At 36.9% G+C, this 24,711-nt stretch overlaps 1 protein-coding gene across 6 annotated transcripts in view; it reads right to left on the bottom strand.

Annotated features, from left to right (window-relative positions):
• METTL15 (methyltransferase 15, mitochondrial 12S rRNA N4-cytidine) overlaps positions 1-24,711 on the bottom strand; it is a 202,942-nt gene that overhangs the window by 26,501 nt on the left and 151,730 nt on the right. For 5 of the 6 annotated variants that reach the window (XM_060018633.1, XM_060018634.1, XM_060018632.1 and 2 more), the window contains one exon: positions 18,732-18,910. In XM_060018633.1, coding sequence (XP_059874616.1) covers positions 18,732-18,910 — 179 coding nt within the window. The remainder of the gene's footprint in view (positions 1-18,731; positions 18,911-24,711) is intronic. The other variant, XM_069540958.1, reaches the window with a different exon arrangement.

Raw genomic sequence — 24,711 nt, 5'->3', positions numbered from 1 at the left:
TATGTGTAACCAATGGATTTGAGTGAGGAGAGTGAAAGCAGGTAGATCTTTAAGGAGGCTATTGTAATAGTCTAAACAAGGGATAAACAGTGGTAGTGATAGGGGTGGAAAAGAAAGGAGTGAATCAAGAGCCAGGATCAGGACAGAATTTAAAAACTGATCACATGGAAAATTGTGTGTGTGGGGCTTAGAAAGAAATGATTCAAAGATATCTCTGAAGTTTCCATGCTGTAGACTAGGAAAATGCCTTTTATAGTTTCATAAAACATTAGAGATTGGGAGGTCTAATTCACTCTCCCTTTACAACTGAGACCAGAGTGAAAAATGACTTGTCTTGAATAACAGTCAATTAGTGGCAGAGTAGGGAATTAAGAGTCAGGGAATTTAGACTTGGACAAGGGGTGGTGATAAAAATCTGGACCTTGGTGGGGTGGAGTGGTACTCCAAGATTCCCAAGGAAATGGACAAGAACAATATAGCATGAGAAGAGTTAAAGATGCAAATGAATTATACCTGTGTTAGTAAAGGAAAGATGAAAGAGTAAGTAAATTGGGCCCTGAATGGTAAAAGATGAAGCAGAATCTGGTTAGGACTAGGGCTAGCGGTAGTTAGGTAGGTATAGAACGTGAAAGAAATCTAGTTAGTTGGGAACCAAGAACAGTCTAAATAGGAGGATCATTAGTCATCAGTAGTAGTATGAGTCAAAAGCCAGATCTGCATGGTCAGCCAGCTGGTTGGCAGCAAATGAATGGAAGTCAGGTACTACCATTAGCACAACAAACACAGGGAGGAAAAAAGGTTTTGTTGGAGAAAATAATTAATTTGCCCTATTATCCATTTTGACATTGGGGTACTAACAAGAAATTCAGGTAGAAATGTCTTGCAGGCCACTGGAAATGTGGGAGTAGAGCTTAGAAATGTGATCTGAGCCAGAGTCATGTCTGTCTATGTATCTATCTATGTGTCTATCTATCTATGTATCTATCTATGTAACTATCTATGTATCTATCTATCTATCTTTCTATCTGATGAACCTGCTAAGGCTGACACTATAGAGAGAAGGAAAGAATTTTCAATAGAAGTAGACTTATATTTGGTGGGAGGTGGGAGGATCTCAAAACAAGGCCATTTGTCTTGGACAGAGAAGCAATTTGACTGTCACTGGAAATTCTGGGAAACTGTAAATTTTATCATGCTTTGGTGACACACTAGAACTGTTATACAACAGTTATACAATGAATCTCTCAATACTTGTTTACAATAGGTAGGCACAAATCGATCTTTTTTTTTTCCTTTGGCTGCGCAGAGTGGCATGCGGAACCTTAGTTTCCTGACCAGTAATCGAACCCGTGCCCCCTGCAGTGGAAGTGCAGAGACCTAACCACTGGACATCCAGGGAATTCCCAAATGGACCTTTTTTTTTAAAGACAAGTAGACACAAATAAACCTTTCTTTTAAAGGCAACTCCCCCAGAAAAAAAACCCAAAAAACTTACCAATAATTATGGACTTTTTCAGGAACTACTTTTTCTTTGAAGCATTATTTCAATAATTATGACTCTGAGGGGGCGTCTATTACATGAGTGTATGTTTACTAAAACATACAGTAAAAGCATTTATACGTAGAAGACATGAGGCAGTAAAATTAGGTTAAAAGGTCTGAGTAAGCAGAAACTAGTAACCCTAAAAAAAAGTTAATCATAGAAGTTGGAGATAGAGTAGCCAAACCAAAATAATGACAATTTACGAGAGGACAGAGCCAAAGATGTTTCCTGTTGAGACTACAATGTGATAGTCTGTAGTGAAGTTGTGTAGTATCCTGAACAGCTCCTGAGTCATCTTCTAGTCTCTCAGAGACCAGGCTATGTAGCTTAGATAACTTTCTTATTAACATGAATAGTCTTATAACAATTCCTTTTAATTATCAGGCAAAGCTTAGAATAACAACCCTTTATTACTTAAGTTTGCTTAAATGTGTCTTAAACCTAAAAGAACTTACTAACCTAAAAGAACTTACTAAAAGACAACCTAAAAGAACTTACTAACATGACACTTTTTGTTTGTCTGGTAGGTGATTGGGTAGGAAAGAGGAAGGGAAGAAATGAAGAAGGAGGCATTAAACCACATGCAGGGTTCCCAAAGGGGATATGTGTGTGTGTGTGTGTGTGTGTGTTTGTGTGTGTGTGTCTAAAATCAGCAGATGAAACAAAATAGGAAGAACAGGAGAAAACAGAAAAAATGAGCATGAATATGATATAACTATATATATTTATATATTTAAAATAAAGTAAGATTTTAAATAATCAATAAAGGCTATAATGAAAGAATAAGAACAAGAGTACTTAGAAAAAAATTGAACTTTAAGAAGCAACTACTGAATTCAACAAATGGGTTAAACAGCAGCTTAGATATATCTTAAGAGAGACTTAGTGAACCAGAAAAGAATCTTACATAGATCGTAACATAGAGAGACAAAGACATGGGAAATGTGAGTGACATGGTGAATAACTGTTGCATAGGAGCTGGGAGAATAAGAAAAAGTAATATGGGAAGAAATAATGTCTGATATTTCCAGGACTGAAGAAATATCAAAGAAGTTCATTTTGTTTCATTAATGACCAATAAAAATTGAGTCACAACCAAACACATCACAATTAAACATCAATGAGAGGACAATCTGAAAGGTAACAAGAAAAAGAAAAGGACCAACTATAAAATAATGACAATTAGACTTTTCCTCAACCATAATAGATGGCAAGAGACAATGGAATATTATCTTCAAAGTATTAAGTGAAAATAACTATAAACCTGTTGATTCTATACACAACTAAATTATCATTTAAAAGTTAGGGCAAAATAAAGACAGATTTAAACCAAGTATGAGAATGTATCTCTCATAGATCTTCACTGAAATATCTCAAAATATGTACTTGGGTAAGAAGGAAACTGCTCAGAAAGGAGTGGGAATTGTAACTAAGGGAAAAAGAAGTAAGCATGTTGATATATCCAAATAAGCACTAACTGTGAAGACTACTAACTAGGAAAGATCATTTTTTTGTTAATTCTTAGAAGATGAAAGCTTTGTCTTAATCATTCATGTGACTTCATTAGTGCCTAGCACAAAGTGGACTCACAACAAACACTGATGATTAAATTAATATATAATGTATATATGAAACAGATGTCTCATCTCAATGTTAGTTCAAATTCTCTGCTTTGCTAATGAAGAAATTGAAAATATAGAAGACTGACCCAGTATTGTATGGCATATTGAACCCAATTCACCCTTTAGAGAACAGGAAAGATTACAAGTGACAAAAAAATTATTGTAGTTTCTCTTTTCATTGTAGGTCTGAGTCTACCTAACAATAGAAAGTGCCTATATACTGAAGAAATTAGTTGGTTATAAGACTCTATTAGTTGTCTCTAATCTCACCTATTTTCTAAACATCATAAAAACTATAAAGAAATGGACATTAATTTATTCATTCAAGAAATATTAACTGAACATGTAGTATAAACCAAATACTATATTAGGTCTTGAGGACCAGGCAATAAAGAAGATATATCTAATCTTAGCTCTATAGAGTTAATAGTCCAGGTGATAAGAAAGTTATTAAATGGATAATTTTACATTAGAATAATGTAGGAAGTCACTAAATATTTCCTATTGCTTACTGAGTGCTATATGCAGATGGGTACTACATACAAATGTAAAGGGAAATTATCTGTTCTCCAGTTTATAATATGGTAGCAGTGATTCCAAGTAATAAAAAATATATGAAGCATCATATAGCCACACAAACATTAAAACAATAAAATAAATTAAAATGTTTGAAAAATGGCAAAACTGTTTATATTCATAACAAAAATAAAGGGATGAGGGAAACATAAGAACATATGAAAAGTTAGTATAGATTCCTAGTATTTTCAATTCAAGGAATACCTTTTCCAAATATTCTATAATATCTCAATGTTGGCACAAAGCAAAAGATATCACAGAAAATAATTTTGAAGTATTATTCTTAATTTTTAATTATGATTAAAGTTTGGACATCAAAACTACTATTTCATTCACTATTTCTCCTCCCGGCCCTAGAAATATAACCATTGATCTCTGTCAACCTATTAACATTTGGGGTTCTCTTTCTTTGACATTCTTTTGAGATGATATGAACATTTTAAACTCTGAAAATGAAAACAGATGCTTGTCTTCAAAGAATATTCCCAACATATAATCACTGACATCTGAAACTACTACTTTTAGGAATGGTGCTACACACTGTTGATCCTCTTAGTACTTTGGGGGTGAAGTAAAGACTTGTTATTATACTTACGAGATATCTAGACAACATCTGAATCATGTCAATCTCAGAAACAAAATGGTAATACAATTAATATATAAGACTGCTTGATCTTGATTCTCAAATAGAGAGCTCTCATATTTACCACCAAATTCTTAAAACTGCTCAATAACTAGTTACAGGAACAAATAACATTTCTTCTTCTTCTTCCTCTTCCTCTTCTTTTTTCTTTTTCTTTTTTTAAGTTAATAGAGAGAAGGACAAAATGGCCAGGCTATCCATATGCATCCTTACAAAATTAATACCAATGGGAAAACTGCTATAATGCCAGCATATCACTTTGATTTTCACTTGCAGAAGCATACAAAGTATAAAATAATAAGAAATGGAATAATGAGGTAAAAGGATGCATTTCTCTTCTCTTGTCCCATAGAAGCAGTTTGAAATTCAGCTATAATCAGGAAAACCTAGAGGGCCTGGTTATTCTAAAATAAGAATCTGACCCAATTCAAGGTCACATTTAGGATAGAAGATCCCAAGATAATGGAGAATCCCAGGGATTTGAAGTGTGTTGGGTCCTAGGATAGGACTCTCAATTGCCTGTCTTCTATTCCTCACAGCCCTCTGAAATCCTACCTGCTTCTTCATTTATTTGTTCATTGATTTTTTTTCATTTCTGTAATTAATAAGTTTCTACTGGGGGCCAGGGTCTTTTCTATAAACAGCCATCACTCTCCCCCTAAAAGGCCCAACTCAAACGTCTCTTTGTCTATAACTTCTACCCAAACCCTCCCCTCAATAACTCAAACCTTCTCAGCACATCAAAATCAGTTGCTCCCTTCTCTGGATTTCCACACATTTTTGTTCTTGACTCTGTTATACATAGCATTTATTACAGGGTGACAGAGTGAGTTGCTCATATGACTGTTTCCTATATGAGTGTGTGAGATCCTGGAAGACTGAGCTATCAGCATTCTCCAGCAGCAATTCATGCCGTACCTTAATCATAAGAAAGATATTTAGAGTAGTGTCATAAATAAGAGCACAGGGTCTAGAGTGCGATTACTAGCTTTCAATTTCAGCTCCACTTGACAAGAGACAAGTTATCTAGCCTCTTTGTGCTTCAGTTCCTCATCTGTAAAATGGGGATAAAAACAGTACTTGCCTTATGGGTAGTTGTGAGGAATAAGTTAACACCAGAAAATAATTTAGGATAGTACTAGTATTTGTTCAAAAAGTGTGAGCTAGCATTATTACTATTAAATTATGGTTGGGCCACAGTCACTTGGGATTGGCATTTCCTGCTCCCTACTTGGTACTTCAAACTGAGGATAGCTAGATTTTTTAGGAGAAAGATTTTAAGGTTTTATTCTTTCTTTTTACTTTTTTCACATTTCATTTCATTCTCTTTTGAGTTGGACTTCTACAGAATGTCTCTTGGAAAGATTACTTATTAAAATAGGAAATAAGTTTACTGGGCAGAATAGAAAGACATGCACTCACTCCCTCTTGTGAGAGCACTGGAATCACAACAAGCTGCTGAACAACTATCGACAGGAAGACACTGGAACTCACAAAAAAGACACCCCACATCCAAAGACAAAGGAGAAGTCGCAATGAGACTGTAGGAGAGGTGCAATCACAGTGAAATCAAATCCCCTAACAGCTGGGTGGGTGACTCACAAACTGGAGAACAAGTATACCACAGAAGTCTACCCAATGGAGTGAAGGTTCTGAGCCCCATGTCAGGCTTCCCAACCTGGGGTTCCAGCAACAGGAGGAGGAATTCCCAGAGAATCAGATGTTGAAGGCTAGCTGGATTTGACTGCAGGACTTTGACAGGTCTGGGGGAAACAGAGACTCCACCCTCGGAGGGCACACACAAAGTAGTGTGTGCATCAGGACCCGGGGAAGGAGCAGTGACCCCATAGGAGACTGAACCAGACCTCCCACTAGTGTTGGAGGGTCTCCTGCAGAGGCAGGGGGTGGCTGTGGTTCACCGTGGGGACAAGGACACTGGCAGCAAAAGTTCTGGGAAATACTCCTTGGTGTGAGCCTTCCTGGAGCCTGCTATTAGCCCCACCAAAGGGCCTGTAGCTACAATGCTGGGTTGCCTCAGGCCAAACAACCAACAGGGAGGGAACTCAGCTCCACCCATCAGCAGACAAATGGATTAAAGTTTCACTGAGCTCTGTCCACCAGAGCCACACCCAGCTCTACCCACCAGCAGTCCCTCACAACAGGAAGCTTGCACAAGCCTCTTAAATAGCCTCATCCACCAGAGGGCAGACAGCAGAAGCAAGAAGAACTATAATCCTGCAGCCTGTGGAATGAAAACCACGTGCACAGAAAGACAGACAAAATGAAAAGGCAGAGGACTGTGTACCAGACGAAGGAACAAGATAAAATCCCAGGAAAACAACTAAATGAAGTGGAGATAGGCAACTTTCCGGAAAAAGAATTCAGAATAATGACAGTGAAGATGATCCAGGACCTCAGAAAAAGAATGGTGGCAAAGATTGAGAAGATGCAAGAAATGTTTAATAAAGAACTAGAAGAATTAAAGAACAAACACCTAGAAAAATTAAAGAACAAACAAGCAGATGAAAAATACAATAACTGAAATGAAAAATACACTAGAAGGAATCAATAACAGAATAACTGAGGAAGAAGAACAGTAAGTGACCTGCAAGACAGAATGGTAGAATTTACTGCCATGCAACAGAATAAAGAAAAAAGAATGAAAAGGAATGAAGACAGCCTAAGAGACCTCTGGGACAATGTTAAACGCATCAACATTCGTATTATAGGGGTCCCAGAAGGAGAAGAGAGAGAGAAAGGACCCAAGAAAATATTTGAAGAGATTACAGTCAAAAACTTCCCTAACGTGGGAAAGGAAATAGCAACCCAAGTCCACGAAGTGCAGAGAGTTCCAGGCAGAATAAACCCAAGGAGAAATATGCTGAGACACATACTAATCAAATTGACAAAAATTAAAGACAAAGAAAAATTGTTAAAAGCAACAAGGGAAAAACAAAAAATAACATACAAGGGAACTTGCATAAAGTTGATAGCTGATTTCTCAGCAGAAACTCTACAAGCCAGAAGGAAGTGGCATGACATATTTAAAGTGATGAAAAGGAAGTCCTACAACCAAGAATACTCGACCCAGCAAGAATGTCACTCAGATTCGACAGAGAAATCAAAGCTTTACAGACAAACAAAAGATAAGAGAATTTAGTACCACCAAACCAGCTCTACAACAAATACTAAAGGAACTTTTCTAAGTGGGAAACACAAGAGAAGAAAAGGACCTACAAAAACAAACCCAACAATTAAGAAAATGGTAATAGGAACATATATATTGATAATTACCTTGAATGTGAATGAATTAATGCTCCAACCAAAACACACAGGCTCATTGAATGGATACAAAAAAAAAAGACCCATACATATGCTGTCTGCAAGAGAACTGCTTCAGACCTAGGGACACATACAGACTGAAAGTGAGGGGATGGAAAAAGATATTCCATGCAAATGGAAATCAAAAGAAAGCTGGAGTAGCAATACTAATATCAGAAAAAAGAGACTTTAAAATAAAGAATGTTAAAAGAGACAAGGAGGGAGACTACGTAATGATCAAGGGATCAATCCAAGAAGAAGCTATAACAATTATAAATATATATGCACCCAACATAGGAGCACCTCAATATATAAGGCAACGGCTAACAGCTATAAAAGAGAAAATCGACAGTAACACAATAATAGTGGGGGACTTTAACACCTCACTTACACCAATGGACAGATGATACAGACAGAAAATTAATAAGGAAACATAAACTTAGATGACAATAGACCAGACAGATTTAATAGACATTTATAGGACATTCCATCTGAAAATAGCACAACGTACTTTCTTCTCAAGTGCACATGGAACATTCTCCAGGATAGGTCACATCTTGGGTCACAAATCAAGCCTTGGTAAGTTTAAGAAAATTGAAATCATATCAAGCATCCTTTGCAACTACAACACTATGAGATTAGAAATAAATTACAGGGGAAAAAATGCAAAAAACACAAACACATGGAGGCTAGACAATAACTAAATAAGAAAGAGATCATTGAAGAAATCAAAGAGGAAATCAAAAAATACCTAGAGACAAATTAAAATGAAAATACAATAATCCAAAACCTATGGGAGGCAGCAAAAGCAGTTCTAAGAGGGAAGTTTATAGCAATTCAAGCTCACCTCAAGAAACAAGAAAAATCTGAAATAAACAATCTAACCTTACACCTAAAGGAACTAGAGAAAGAAGAACAAACAAAACCCAGTTAGTAGAAGGAAAGAAATCATAAAGATCACAGCAGAAATAAGTGAAATAGAGACAAAGACAACAATAGAAAAGATCAATAAAACTAAAAGCTGGTTCTTTGAGAAGATAAACAAAATTGATAAACTGTTAGCCACAATCATCAAGAAAAAGAGAAAGAAGACTCAAATCAAAAGAATTAGAAATGAAAAACAAGAAGTTACAATGGACACTGCAGAAATACAAAGCATCATAACAGACTACTACAAGCAACTCTATGCCAATAAAATGGACAACCTGGAAGAAATGGACAAATTCTTAGAAAGGTATAGCCTTCCAAGACTGAAGAAACAGAAAATATGAACAGACTTATCACAAGTAATGAAACTGAAACTATGATTAAAAATCTTCCAGCAAACAGAAGTACAGGACCAGATGGGCTTCACAGGTGAATTCTATCAAACATTTAGAGAAGAGTTAACAACCATCCTTCTCAAACTCTTCCAAAAAATTGCAAAGGAAGTAACACTCCCAAACTCATTCTACGAAGCCACCATCACCCTGATACCAAAACCAGATAAAGATACTACAAAAAAGAAAATGACAGACCAATATCATTGATGAATATAGATGCAAAATTCCTCAACAAAATAGTAGCAAACAGAATCCAACGAAACATTAGAAGAATCATACAACATGATCAGGTGGGATTTATCCCAGGAATGCAAGGATTCTTCAATATATGCAAATCAATCAATGTGATACACCATAGTAACAAATTGAAGAATAAAAACTGTATGATCATCTCAATAGATGCAGAAAAAGCTTTTGACAAAATTCAACATGCATTTATGATAAAAACTCTCCAGAAAGTGGGCACAGAGGGAACCTACCTCAACATAATAAAGGCCATATATGACAGACCCACAGCAAACATCATTCTGAATGGTGAAAAACTGAAAGCATTTCCTCTAAGATCAGGAGCAAGACAAGGATGTCCACTCTCACCACTATTGTTCAACATAGTTTTGGAAGTCCTAGCCATGGCAATCAGAGAAGAAAAAGAAATTAAAGGAATACAATTGGAAAAGAAGATGTAAAACTGTCACTGTTTGCAGATGACATGATAGTATACATAGAGAAGCCTAAAGATGCCATGAGAAAACTACTAGAGCTAATCAATGAATTTGGTAAAGTAGCAGGATGCAAAATTAATGCACAGAAATCTGTTGTATTCCTATATACTAATGATAAAAAATTTGTAAGAGAAATTAAGGAAACAATCCCATTCACCTCTGTAACAAAAAGAATAAAATACCTAGGAATAAACCTACCTAAGGAGGTAAAAGACCTGTACTCAGAAAACTATAATACACTGATGAAAGAAATCAAAGATGACAGAAAGCGATGGAGAGATACCATGTTCTTGGTTTGCAAGAATCAATACTGTGAAAATGACTCTACTACCCAAAGCAATCCACAGACTCAATGCAATCCGTATCAAATTACCAATGGCATTTTTTACAGAACTAGAACAAAAAATCTTAAAATTTGTATGGAGACACAAAAGACCCCAAATAGCAAAAGCATTCTTGAGGGAAAAAAACATAGCTGGAGGAATCAGACTCCCTGACTTCAGACTATACTACAAAGCTACAGTAATCAAGACAATATGGTACTGGCACAAAAACAGAAATTAGATTAATGGAACAGGATAGAAAGCCCAGAGATAAATCCACGCACCTATGGTCAACTACTCTATGACAAAGGAGGCAAGGATATACAATGGAGAAAAGACAGTCTCTTCAGTAAGTGGTGCTGGGAAAACTGGATAGCTACACGTAAAAGAATGAAATTAGAACACTCCCTAACACCATACACAAAAATAAACTCAAAATGGATTAGAGACCTAAATGTAAGACCGGACACTATAAAACCCTTAGAGGAAAGCATAGGAAGACCACTCTTTGACATAAATCAGAGCAAGATCTTTTTTGATCCACCTCCAAGAGTAATGGAAATAAAAACAAAAATAAACAAATGGGACCTAATGAAACTTCAAAGCTTTGGGACAGCAAAGGAAACTATAAACAATATGAAAAGACAACCCTAAGAATGGGAGAAAATATTTGCTAATGAATCAATGGACAAAGGATTAATCTCCAAAATATATAAACAGCTCATGCAGCTCAATATTAAAAAAAACAAAAACCCAATCCAAAAATGGGCAGACCTAAATAGACATTTCTCCAAAGAAGACATACAGATGGCCAAGAGTCATATGAAAATCTACTCAACATCACTAATTATTAGAGAAATGCAAATCCAAACTACAATGAGGTATCACCTCACACGAGTTAGAATGGGCATCCTCAGAAAATCTACAAACAACAAATGCTGGAGAGGGTGTGGAGAAAAGGGAACCCTCTTTGCACTGTTGGTGGGAATGTAACTTGCTATGGCCACAATGGAGAACAGTATGGAAGTTCCTTAAAAAACTAAAAATAGAATTACTATGTGACCCAGCAATCCCACTACTGGGCATATACCCAGAGAAAACCATAATTCAAAAAGACACATGCACCCCAATGTTCACTGCAGCATTATTTACAATAGTGCCAGCTCATGGAAGCAATCTAAATGCCCACTGACAGTCGAATGGATAAAGAAGATGTGGTACATATATACAATGGAATATTACTCAGCCATACAAGGGAACGAAATTGGGTCATTTGTAGAGACATGGATGGACCTAGAAACTGTCATTCAGAGTGAAATAAGTCAGAAAGAGCAAAACAAATATCGTATATTAACACATATATGTGGAATCTAGAAAAGTGGTACAGATGAACTGGTTTGCAAGGCAGAAATAGAGACATACATGTAGAGAACAAATGTATGGACACCAAGGGGGGAAAGCGGGGGGTGGTGTGGTGTTGGGATGAATTGGGAGATTGGATTGACATATATACACTAATATGTATAAAATAGATAAATAATAAGGACCTGTTGTACAAAAAATAAATAAATTAAGTTAAAAAAGAAAGAAATAAGTTTACTTATGAAATGTCATTGCTAAGTTAGTTGGCATGAAGTTACCATACCAATACACACACCTATATAACAGATTGAATTGAAGAAATTTAAAATGACAGAAGAATAAGTGTACTATCATAGGCAGTAGGAATGACAACTATGACTCACTGGCAAGCCATCCAAATTCAGCTGTAGGCTTGACCATACCGTTCTCCACTAGAGTGATAATTGAACTCTGACATATTCATTTATTCCTTAATTATGGCAACGTTAATACAAAGAATGCTCTTTGGGGAAGATGGAGGAAGCAACATGTAGGTTATTAAAATAGAAAAGGGATGGCAAACTAGTCTGATGAGCTTCATCAGGAAAAAGTTTATGTTCCACTAAAATTTGATAGCAATGCTCATTTCTTAATGAATGTTTTATTTTTTTATTTCAAAGGTTTCTCCCTGAATTAACAAAATTTTGCTGGGAAAAGATAGTGATTTCACACACAAGTTGAGGCATGAGCCATCAATGCTACTGTGGAAAGATACACCTTATATTCACCAATGCAGAAAAAGATGATTATTCTTTCTAAAACTCACATAACCTCTAAGGGAAGAACAGCTTGGAATGAAGCAACCAGCCTATCACAGATCACACTACTTGGCTGTGGACAGGAATTCCAGGGTAGAAGACCACACTCAGGGTTCTAACTAGTGCACTTATTTGATCTCTGGATCACCCTAGTTCTGGATAGAGAAGAGAATAAAATGCTTACCAGTGTATTTACACTTTAAAATTCAGAGAACTTTCCAAATATCATCTCATTTATTGGTCATAGCAGTTACTAGTTATCCCTCTTTTCCAGATGAAAAAATAAGGATCAGAGAAGGTAAGTGACTTATTTAAGTTCACAAAGCAAATAAATCGCAGAACCAGAAATAGAACTTCAGGATTTTTGATTCCATGTCTTGGGGAGTCTCACCTATTTCTCACGCTGCTTTAACTGATACTGAGGACTTTGATGCTTAGGTCTCCCACTCTTAACACCTAACAACTTACAATTTGTTTTCCTGAATTTTTATTTTACTCTGGCTGAGAACATATACATCTTTTTATTGATTTATTTGTTCAACAGGCATTCATTAAGCTCTGGCCATGTACCCAGTACATGAGTCAGAATAAAGGTTACATAAAAGTTTTAGTCAGGGAATAATGTCTATACATTTAATCAACAAGAATCAGATATATCTAAGAAGCTTCCTCCTGTCGCCTTTTTCCCATTGAAAAATTGATAGTATAAGCCTTCTGTCACTGATAATCAATGGATTAATTATCTATTTTGTGAATTTGAATCTAAATCCCAATGAAATGAAAAGTGATCAGTATACTTCTTTGATTTTTGCATAAGCTTGGAAACTGCAAGTGAATTTCAATATTCATTTAAGTAAAATATAATTAGTAGGGTTATGTTTGCTAAATAACAATGATCATCATCATAAGTATTATTCACTTCCATTTCAAGATGAGAAAGATAAGGTCTAGAACTGTTCAAGTTTACACAGAAAGCAAGCTGTAGAACCAGGACTTGAACTAAGATCTTCACATTAAACTAGATTTAATTTAATAATTAAGATTATTATTTTTTCAAGTTTATCACATACAATTATTTTGATCTAGGATGAATTCTAAATCATTTTGAAAATCATAAACAATTAAATGAAGTCTTTCATTTCACCTACTGAATTTAATATTAAATGACTTTTTTTTTCTTGATGCATCCAGAGAATTGAAAGAGAAATGGAATACAGAATAGCTCTAATGAAATATGAACAGCTTATTAAGGAAAATAATCAGACTTTGTTATTCAAAGGGATATCCAGAACCAATACCATTTTTAAGCCTCCACAAATCGGATATATATTAATTCTGTAAAATCTAAAACCACAGCCATTTTGTCAAAATTAAGTGCATAAATTTCTTTCCTGAGGAGCTTGAGTATTTTTATATGTACCATTTCCCATCTTTAAAGATTCTTATTAGTAAAAATATTTTATCAGAGTATTAGTTTTCTTCAGAGTATCCCAAAATTATAAGGGAGGGCAATGTGTGTTTTCTAATTTACCTGAGTACTTTAGTGTTAATGTTGTTAGACCATTTTGGTATGGGAGATTCACTGTTTCCATTTCAACATATAATGCACATTAAAATTTTTGAGACATATTAAATTCTTTATTCAAACTAAGCTTCAAAATCTGGTGTGTATTTTGCATATATGGCACCTCTCAATTTAGAGCAACCGCATTTCAAGAGCTCCACAGACACATGTGCCTAGTGGCAATTGTACTGGACAGTATAGGTATAGAGGAAAAGATAAATAGTAAACAAGCAACAAGAACAGCATAAATGCTGTGACAGGCTAATACAGTGCTATGGGAGCAAAAAGAAGAGAATCTCAACTAATTTGTGTAGGACTGGAAAAAACTTCTAAAGGAAGTGACATTTCAACTAATCTCAAAAGGAAGAGCTGACATTAGCCACAGGAAAGGGTAGGTGTAGGGAACTTTAGTGAAGGGAACAGTATATACAACACTGTATATGTGTTGTTTATATGAAAATTCCTGGCTAGGAGTTCTGAATAGTGCATATAATCAGTGAAGTCCTTCAGGTTGTTTTTGGAATTATCTTACAAATTGCTGGTAATTTACAAAGAAAATCATGGTAGTTGTAGTTGTAAGTGTTCTATCCCATCCTAGAGCCCCAAACCTGTCTTCTGGAGCTCCCATGATCTGGAAGAATACTAGAACTGTAGTTATTTGTGCTAGCAAAAGGCACTAGGCTTTAGATTTTATAAATACAGCTTAATCACTTTAATTATTATATAATTCCACTAAGTATATTGTGATTACAAGTGTGGTGGTCTTTCTTGTTCTGATAGATGATTAGCTTTTTGAAAGCAAAGGAAGTGATTTATATTTTTGTCCATACGTGGCTTTTACTATGTGTCAGGAACAGTGGCATATTTCCCAAAGTGCTTGATAATATTGAACATGTTTAGTATGAATTTATTAAGAACCAGAAAAGACATTCAAATATAATCACTGCATATTATAGCCTGCTAAAATACATGTTTGTTAAATAAAGATATTGCTTAGGAACTGTATGGGGTTGAACAGTGTCTCCCATAGTTCATGTCCCCCGGAAACCAGTGAGTGCGACTTTATTTAGAAATAGGAAGTTTGCAGATATAATCAAATTAAGATGAGTATATACTGGATTAGGGTGGGCCCTATATCAAACATGACTGGTGTCCTTATAATAAGGGAAATGTGGACACAAAGACAGATGAACAGGGAGAACACCATGTGACGATGGAGGCAGAGACTTAGTGATGCATCTACAAGCCAAGGATACCAAGGACTGCTGGCAACCACCAGAAACTAGGAATAGTCAAGGAAGCTCTTCCCCCAGAGCCCTGCTGATACCTTGGTTTGGGACTTCTAGCCTCTAGAACTGTGGAAGAATAACTTTCTGTTGTTTTAAGCCACCTAGTATGTGGTACTTTGTTACAGCAGTACTATGGAACTAATATAGAAACCTTCTTGGGCCCTCCATTGCTTCCCATATTTCCTTATGAAGCAGCTCTCTTAAGAGACTTCTATTTAATGTACTTGACAGATTAATCCCTTTCTCTACTAAACAAATTGTACTCTACTATCTAGAATTCCATATAGTCGTGCTCCCACCAAAAGAACTGTATGCTTACAGCCCAGAGCACTTATATTGTCAATACATAGTTTAATGAAATATCACATGAACTGGTGAAATATGAATGCAAAAGGAAAGACAGCTGCTGTTTCCATGAATACTAAGTTGGAGACTTTGGAAACTCTTTCCTTATAAAGGTGAGTCACATAAATATGCAATCAAATTAGATGTGGGTGAGGTAATTATTAAGACAAAAATAATGAAAATCTAGAAAATATGCTCATTCAGATTACTTTGTAAGTATCTTTAAATTCTTACTTCATTTTAATAAAAATAAAATTAGAGCTTATAGAATATATGCCATGGCATCATCAAAAAATCTACAAACAATAAATGCTGGAGAGAGTGTGAAGAAAAGGGAACACTCTTGCACTGTCGGTGGAAATGTAAATTGATACAGCCACTATGCAGAACAGTATGGAGGTTCCTTAAAAAACTAAATATAGAACTACCATATGACCCAGCAATCCCACTACTGGGCATACACCCTGAGAAAACCATAATTCAAAAAGAGTCATGTATCACAATGGTCATTGCAGCTCTATTTACAATAGCCAGGACATGGAAGCAACCTAAGTGTCCATCAACAGATAAATGGATAAAGAAAATGTGACACATATATACAATGGAATATTACTCAGCCATAAAAAGGAACGAAATTGAGTTATTTGTAGTGAGGTGGATGGACCTAGAGTCTGTCATACAGAGTGAAGTAAGTCAGAAAGAGAAAGACAAATACCGTATGCTAACACATATATATGGAATCTAAAAAAAAAAATGTCATGAAGAACCTAGGGGTAAGACAGGAATAAAGACACAGACCTACTAGAGAATGGACTTGAGGATATGGGGAGGGGGAAGGGTAAGCTGTGACAAAGTGAGAGAGTGGCATGGACATATGTAAAATAGATAGCTAGGGGGAAGCAGCCGCATAGCACAGGGAGATCAGCTCGGTGCTTTGTGACCACCTAGAGGTGTGGGATAGGGAGGGTGGGAGGGAGGGAGAAGCAAGAGGGAACAGATATGGGATCATATGTATATGTATAACTGATTCACTTTGTTATAAAGTAGAAGCTAACACACCACTGTAAAGAAATTATACTCCAATACAGATGTTAAAAAAAAATGAGTGTTTCTACTGTAAGTACAAGTTTATTACCCCATGTTTTTATTACATCACTTATTAGCCTGTAAGTTTCATGAACACAAAGGCTCTATCTGATTTGCTCCCCATTCTACCTTCAGTACTTAGTAAAATGCCTGGTATATAGCAGCCTCTTCCAAGATATTTTTTGAATAAATAAGCACAAAATGGAAAACCATTCTTTTCTGTTTTTCCCTTCTCCAAAGAATTACATTATCATCAATAAAGTTGTATTAAAATGGGCTGCTTTGAGCCTTAAAAATGGATTCATTATAGAGAACTCAATTTTTTAATGGCATTTACAAAAACTGGGTTTTATCTACACGTACATGAAAATTCTCATTTTTAGTATATCATTTTTCATAGCCCTAATATGCATTTCACATCATAATCCTTCTGAAAATACTTATGTACCTATTCTACATCTTCAAATAATTTCTATCTAATACCACAGTGTTATTTCCCCAAGTTTATAGATTAGGGTTCTGAGACAGAAAAGTTAGCTTAATTTCTTAAAGGCAGATTCCTAATGATGCCTCAAATTCATGAACTTCCAAATTCTAGATTAGCATTGAAATTGCCACTGTACTCTTGAGGAAATTGCACAGCCTTCCTGAGCCTTAGTTTCTTCAGTTACCAGAAGAGGCTTTTTGACTTCATGATCTCTAGGATGCCCTCTACCCCAAGTCCTCATTTTCAGCATAGAAAATTCTGGATTTTCTTATCAATTAAAAAAAAAAATGTGACTTCTCACTGCTCTTCTTTCCAAAATGGGAGACAGAGTACACAGCTAGTTAAAGAATGACAGAAAGGATAAGGTGGAGACGTGTTAGTGAGTATGGAGTAGGAAGAAAGCAAGGGACAGAAGACAGGGTGAATGTGATGTCAGCCTGCTAGGATAAACGTTTTGGGGAAGAAAATCATGGAATATTTTATGCTCACATAACCTGCAAGATTTTACTCGTACTTTCCTACAGGAATATCAGTGGTAAGTTGGAAGGGCTTTGAGGCCTTGAGGTATGCAGCTTAAAAAATTAAAGACTTGGTCAACTCTTAATAACTAAATAGAATATAGTTTTATTAAATTGTTATAAAATAGTTGCTACATGACCTCTAAATCTCAATCTGAGTGAATTTATAATTAAGTTTTATTCCTTAAACTATGTATGATAATAAGATAGAGGAAACTAATATGTTCCTTTTACAAGCTATACAAATATTCCTTTTTTCTACATCTTTAGCTACTTAAAGTAACTTAATAGGAACTATTAAAAAAAATCTTATTACATTTGGTAAATAAAAATGATGTAGAGTTTCAGATGGTCCAACAAGATGAAGAATTTACCACTGGAATTCTGTTAAATAACTTCAGGAGTTATATTTTTGCCTTGAAAACTTTCATCATGGAACACAGCTGTGAAACAACTTTGGCTTCAGACAGAAAGGCTATAATAAAGCACCTCCTAGCTATACTTAGGTTCAAGAGGTTTATGGTGGTGAACAGCAGAAAAGATGAAATGTTTCAATAAGCCCCTCAGGCTGATTTAGTTAGCATTCACAAAGTAGAATAACCTATACATCACATACCCTTTGTTAGCTGGTTGTTTAGAATAGATGTATGAGTCACTGGATTTTATTTTAGCAGTTGGGCAATGCAATTCTCCTTTTGCCCAAAATATTAAAATGCAGAAATGTGAAACTAAGAGAGGTAATGTCATATCTTATACAGGATGCTTATCAACCACTGTAATGGATAGAGAAATTCTTCTGCTCTTGTCATTCCATGTTTCACCTTGGTAGGCACAAATGATAAATCACCTCATGCACAAAAATTTTCTATTATTAAACTAATCAGCAAACTACAGTATATTTTTAAAAATTGTGTGGGGGAGAGGTGTTGGAGGGGGGAAGCTTGCAAATCCAAAGAAAGGTGGCATAAGAGAAGGATAGGCAAGATTCTATCCTGCATGATTTCAAGTACAAATGAATCCCTCTGGGAGTTTGGGGGAATTCATATATATATATATATATATATATATATATATATATATATATATATATATACACACACACATAGATGTGTGTGTGTGTGTGTGTGTATGTATGTGTGTACTTATATATATATATATATATTTTTTTTTTTTTTTTTCTCTCAGACACTGTTCAGAATTAATGAGGGTACCTGCAACGATGCTGGCAAGCTGCTGGGTTCTGGTGATGGGGTAGATGCTGCGTGCCTGAACGATTGCTGAAGCGATTTTCCTGGCGTGCTTCTCCTCCCCGTATGTTCTCAGGATGGATGCAAGTGCCTGTTGATCTAAAGCGTTCACAACATCAGCTGCGGTGGGCATGTCAGGGTACCTACGCAGAAGAAGAGCCAATTACTTCACTGACGTCAGTTTTCATTGACAAGAGGTGAAACTTCAGAGTACTGAGACATAAAGTCAGGCATACACACATAGTCTAAGAGGTCTTATGAGGTTTTTAAAGTCACAGACTGAAATCTTACACAAATGAAATAGATTTTCCGTTTCAAATACCCATGATTATGGCAAGTGGGACTGTGTGTGACATTCATTAAGGTCAAGGGCAGCAGGAAGTTAAAATGCTTTACTAGCCTTTAACTCAGAAAGAAGTAATTATGGCTTATGAAGATTTCTCCTTAGAGGTCAGGAAGATGGCGGAAGAGTAACACACGGAGATCACCTTCCTCCCCACAGATACACCAGAAATACATCTACACGTGGAACAACTCCTACAGAACACCTACTGAACGTGGGCAGAAGACCTCAGACCTCCCAAAAGGCAAGAAAGTCCCCACGTACCTGGGTAGGGCAAAAGAAAAAACAATAAACAGAGACAAAAGAATAGGGACGGGACCTACACCAGTGGGAGGGAGCTGTGAAGGAGGAGAGGTTTCCACGCACTGGGAAGCCCCTTCGCGGGCGGAGACTGCGGGTGGCGGAGGGGGGGAAGCTTCGGAGCCGCAGAGGGGAGCACAGAATCAGGGGTGCGGAAAGCAAGTGGAGAGATTCCCGCACAGAGGATCGATGCCGACCGGCACTCACCAGCCCGAGAGGCTTGTTTGCTCACACGCTGGGAGCTGAGGCTCGGGCTTCGGTTGGAGCGCAGGGAGAGGACTCGGGTTGGCGGCGTGAACACAGCCTGCAGTGGGTTAGTGCACCACAGCTAGCCGGGAGGGAATCCGGGGAAAAGTCTGGATCTGCCAAAGAGGCAAGAGACTTTTTCTTCCCTCTTGGTTTCCTGGTGCGCGAGGAGAGGAGATTAAGAGCGCTGCTTAAAGGACCTCCAGAGACGGGCGCGAGCTGCAGCTAACAGCGCGGACCCCAGAGACGGGCATGAGACGCTAAGACCGCTGCTGCTGCCACCAAGAAGCCTGTGTGCGAGCACAGGTCACTATCCACACCCCCCTTCCGGGGGGCCTGTGCAGCCCGCCACTGCCAGGGTCCCGGGATCCTGGGACAACTTCCACGGAAGAACGCACAGCGCGCCTCTGCCGCCGCAGGCTCGCACCGCACTCCATGCCCCTCCTTCTCCACAGCCTGAGTGAGCCAGAGTGCCCGAAGAAGCTGCTCCTTTAACCCCGTCCTGTCTGAGCGAAGAACAGATGCCCTCCAGCGACCTACACGCAGAGGCGGGGCCAAATCCGAAGCTGAGCCCCAGGAGCAGTGAGAACAAAGAAGAGAAAGGGAAATCTCTCCCAGCAGCCTCAGAAGCAGCGGATTAAAGCTCCACAATCAACTTGATGTACCCTGCATCTGTGGAATACATGAATAGACAACGAATCATCCCAAATTGAGGAGGTGGACTTTGAGAGCAAGATTTATTATTTTTTCCCCTTTTCCTCTTCTGGTGAGTGTGTATGTGTATGCTTCTGTGTGAGATTTTGTCTGTATAGCTTTGCTTCCACCATTTGTCCTAGGGTTCTATCCGTCTGTTTTTTTTAAAATTTTTTTTCTTAATAATTATTTTTTATTTTAATAACTTTATTTTATCTTCTTTCTTTCTTTCTTTCTTTCTTTCTTTCTTTCTTTCTTTCTTTCTTTCCTTCCTTCCTTCCCGCCTTCCTCCCTCCCACTCTCCTTTCTTTCTTCCTTCCTTCCTTCCTTTCTTTCTACTTTTTCTCCCTTTTATTCAGAGCCGTGTGGATGAAACGCTCTTAGTGCTGCAGCCAGGAGTCAGTGCTGTGCCTCTGAGGTGGGAGAGCCAACTTCAGGACACTGGTCCACAAGAGACCTCCCAGCTCCACATAATATCAAACGGCGAAAATCTCCCAGAGATCTCCATCTCAACACCAGCACCCAGCTTCACTCAACGAGCAGCAAGCTACAGTGTTGGACACCCTATGCCAACAACTAGCAAGAAAGGAACACAACCCCACCCATTAGCAGAGAGGTTGCCTAAAATCATAATAAGTCCACAGACACCCCAAAACACACCACCAGACGTGGACCTGCCCACCAGAAAGACAAGATCCAGCCTCATCCACCAGAACACAAGCACTAGTCCCCTCCACCAGGAAGCCTACACAACCCACTGAAGCAACTTTAGCCACTGGGGACAGACACCAAAAACAATGTGAACTACAAACCTGCAGCCTGCAAAATGGAGACCCCAAACACAGTAAGATAAGCAAAATGAGAAGACAGAAAAACACACAGCAGATGAAGGAGCAAGATAAAAACCCACCAGACCTAACGAATGAAGGGGAAATAGGGAGTCTACCTGAAAAAGAATTTAGAATAATGATAGTAAAGATGATCCAAAATCTTGGAAATAGAATAGACAAAATGTAAGAAACATTTAACAAGGACCTAGAAGAACTAAAGATGAAACAACCAACGATGAACAACACAATAAATGAAATTAAAAATACTCCAGATGGGATCAATAGCAGAATAACTGAGGCAGAAGAATGTATAAGTGACCTGGAAGATAAAATAGTGGAAATAACTACTGCAGAGCAGAATAAAGAAAAAAGAATGAAAAGAACTGAGGACAGTCTCAGAGACCTCTGGGACAACATTAAATGCACCAACATTAGAATTATAGGGGTTCCAGAAGAAGAAGAGAAAAAGAAAGGGACTGATAAAATATTTGAAGAGATTATAGTTGAAAACTTCCCTAATATGGGAAAGGAAATAGTTAATCAAGTCCAGGAAGCACAGAGAGTCCCATACAGGATAAATCCAAGGAGAAATACGCCAAGACACGTATTAATCAAACTGTCAAAAATTAAATACAAAGAAAACATATTAAAAGCAGCAAGGGAAAAACAACAAATAACACACAAGGGAATCCCCATAAGGTTAACAGCTGATCTTTCAGCAGAAACTCTGCAAGCCAGAAGGGACCGGCAGGACATATTTAAAGTGATGAAGGAGAAAAACCTGCAACCAAGATTACTCTACCCAGCAAGGATCTCATTTAGATTTGATGGAGAAATTAAAATCTTTACAGACAAGCAAAAGCTGAGAGAGTTCAGCACCAAGAAACCAGCTTTACAACAAATGCTAAAGGAACTTCTCTAGGCAAGAAACACAAGAGAAGGAAAAGACCTACAATAACGAACAGAAAACAATTAAGAAAATGGGAATAGGAACATACATATCGATAATTACCTTAAATGTAAATGGACTAAATGCTCCCACCAAAAGACACAGATTGGCTGAATGGATACAAAAACAAGACCCATATATATGCTGTCTACAGGAGACCCACTTAAGACCTACAGACACATACAGACTGAAAGTAAGGGGATGGAAAAAGATATTCCATGCAAATGGAAACCAAAAGAAAGCTGGAGTAGTAATTCTCATATCAGACAAAATAGACTTTAAAATAAAGACTATTGGAAGAGACAAAGAAGGACACTGCATAATGATCAAGGGATCGATCCAGGAAGAAGATATAACAATTGTAAATATTTATGCACCCAACATAGGAGCACCTCAATACAAAAGGCAGATGCTAACAGCCATAAAAGGGGAAATTGACAGTAACACATTCATAGTAGGGGACTTTAACACCCCACTTTCACTAATGGACAGATCATCCAAAATGAAAATAAATAAGGAAACACAAGCTTTAAATGATACATTAAACAAGATGAACTTAATTGATATTTATAGGCCATTCCATCCAAAAACAACAGAATACACATTTTTCTCAAGTGCTCATGGAACATTCTCCAGGATAGATCATATCCTGGGTCACATATCAAGCCTTGGTAAATGTAAGAAAATTGAAATTTTGTCAAGTATCTTTTTCAACCACAACGTTATGAGACTAGATATCAATTACAGGAAAAGATCTGTAAAAAATACAAACACATGGAGGCTAAACAATACACTACTTAATAATGAAGTGATGACTGAAGAAATCAAACAGGAAATAAAAAAATACCTAGAAACAAATGAAAGTGGAGACACGACGACCCAAAACCTATGGGATGCAGCAAAAGCAGTTCTAAGAGGGAAGTTTATAGCAATACAATCCTACCTTAAGAAACAGGAAACATCTCGAATAAACAACCCAACCTTGCACCTAAAGCAATTAGAGAAAGAAGAACAAAAAACCCCCAAAGTTAGCAGAAGGAAAGAAATCATAAAAATCAGATCAGAAATAAATGAAAAAGAAATGAAGGAAATGATAGCAAACATCAATAAAACTAAAAGCTGGTTCTTTGAGAAGATAAACAAAATTTATAAACCATTAGCCAGACTCATCAAGAAAAAAAGGGAGAAGACTCAAATCAATAGAATTAGAAATGAAAAAGGAGAAGTAACAACTGACACTGCAGAAATACAAACGATCATGAGAGATTACTACAAGCAACTCTATGCCAATAAAATGGAAAACCGGGAAGAAATGGACAAATTCTTAGAAATGCACAACCTGCCAAGACTGAATCAGGAAGAAATATAAAATATGAACAGACCAATCACAAGCACTGAAATTGAAACTGTGATTAAAATTCTTCCAACAAACAAAAGCCCAGGACCAGATGGCTTCACAGGCGAATTCTATCAAACATTTAGAGAAGAGCTAACACCTATCCTTCTCAAACTCTTCCAAAATATAGCAGAGGGAGGACACTACCAAACTCATTCTACAAGGCCACCATCACCCTGATATCAAAACCAGACAAGGATGTCACAAAGAAAGAAAACTACAGGCCAATATCACTGATGAACATAGATGCAAAACTCCTCAACAAAATACAAGCAAACAGAATTCAACAGCACATTAAAATGATCATACACCATGATCAAGTGGGGTTTACTCCAGGAATGCAAAGATTCTTCAATATATGCAAATCAATTAACGTGATACACCATATTAACAAATTGAAGGAGAAAAACCATATGATCAACTCAATAGATGCAGAGAAAGCTTTCGACAAAATTCAACACCCATTTATGATAAAAACCCTGCAGAAACTAGGCATAGAGGGAACTTTCCTCAACATAATAAAGGCCATATATGACAAACCCACAGCCAACATCGTCCTCAATGGTGAAAAACTGAAAGCATTTCCACTAACATCAGGAAGAAGACAAGGTTGCCCACTCTCACCACTATTATTCAACATAGTTTTGGAAGTTTTAGCCACAGCAATCAGAGAAGAAAAGGAAACAAAAGGAATCCAAACCGGAAAAGAAGAAGTAAAGCTGTCACTGTTTGCAGATGACATGATACTATACATAGAGAATCCTAAAGATGCTACCAGAAAACTACTAGAGCTAATCAATGAATTTGGTAAAGTAGCAGGATACAAAATTAATGCACAGAAATGTCTCGCATTCCTATACACTAATGATGAAAAATCTGAAAGTGAAATCAAGAAAACACTCCCATTTACCACTGCAACAAAAAGAATAAAATATCTAGGAATAAACCTACATAAGGAGATGCAGAAAATTATAAGACACTGATGAAAGAAATTAAAGATGATACAAATAGATGGAGAGATATACCATGTTCTTGGATTGGAAGAATCAACATTGTGAAAATGACTCTACTACCCAAAGCAATCTACAGATTCAGTGCAATCCCTATCAAATTACCACTGGCATTTTTCACAGAACTAGAACAAAAAATTTCACAATTTGTATGGAAACACAAAAAACCCCGAATAG

The sequence above is a fragment of the Delphinus delphis genome, chromosome 8, assembly GCF_949987515.2.
Source record: "Delphinus delphis chromosome 8, mDelDel1.2, whole genome shotgun sequence".
NCBI lineage: Eukaryota > Metazoa > Chordata > Mammalia > Artiodactyla > Delphinidae > Delphinus > Delphinus delphis.
Note: the sequence above shows the minus strand (reverse complement) of the source record. Positions and strands in the feature narration are given on the sequence as shown.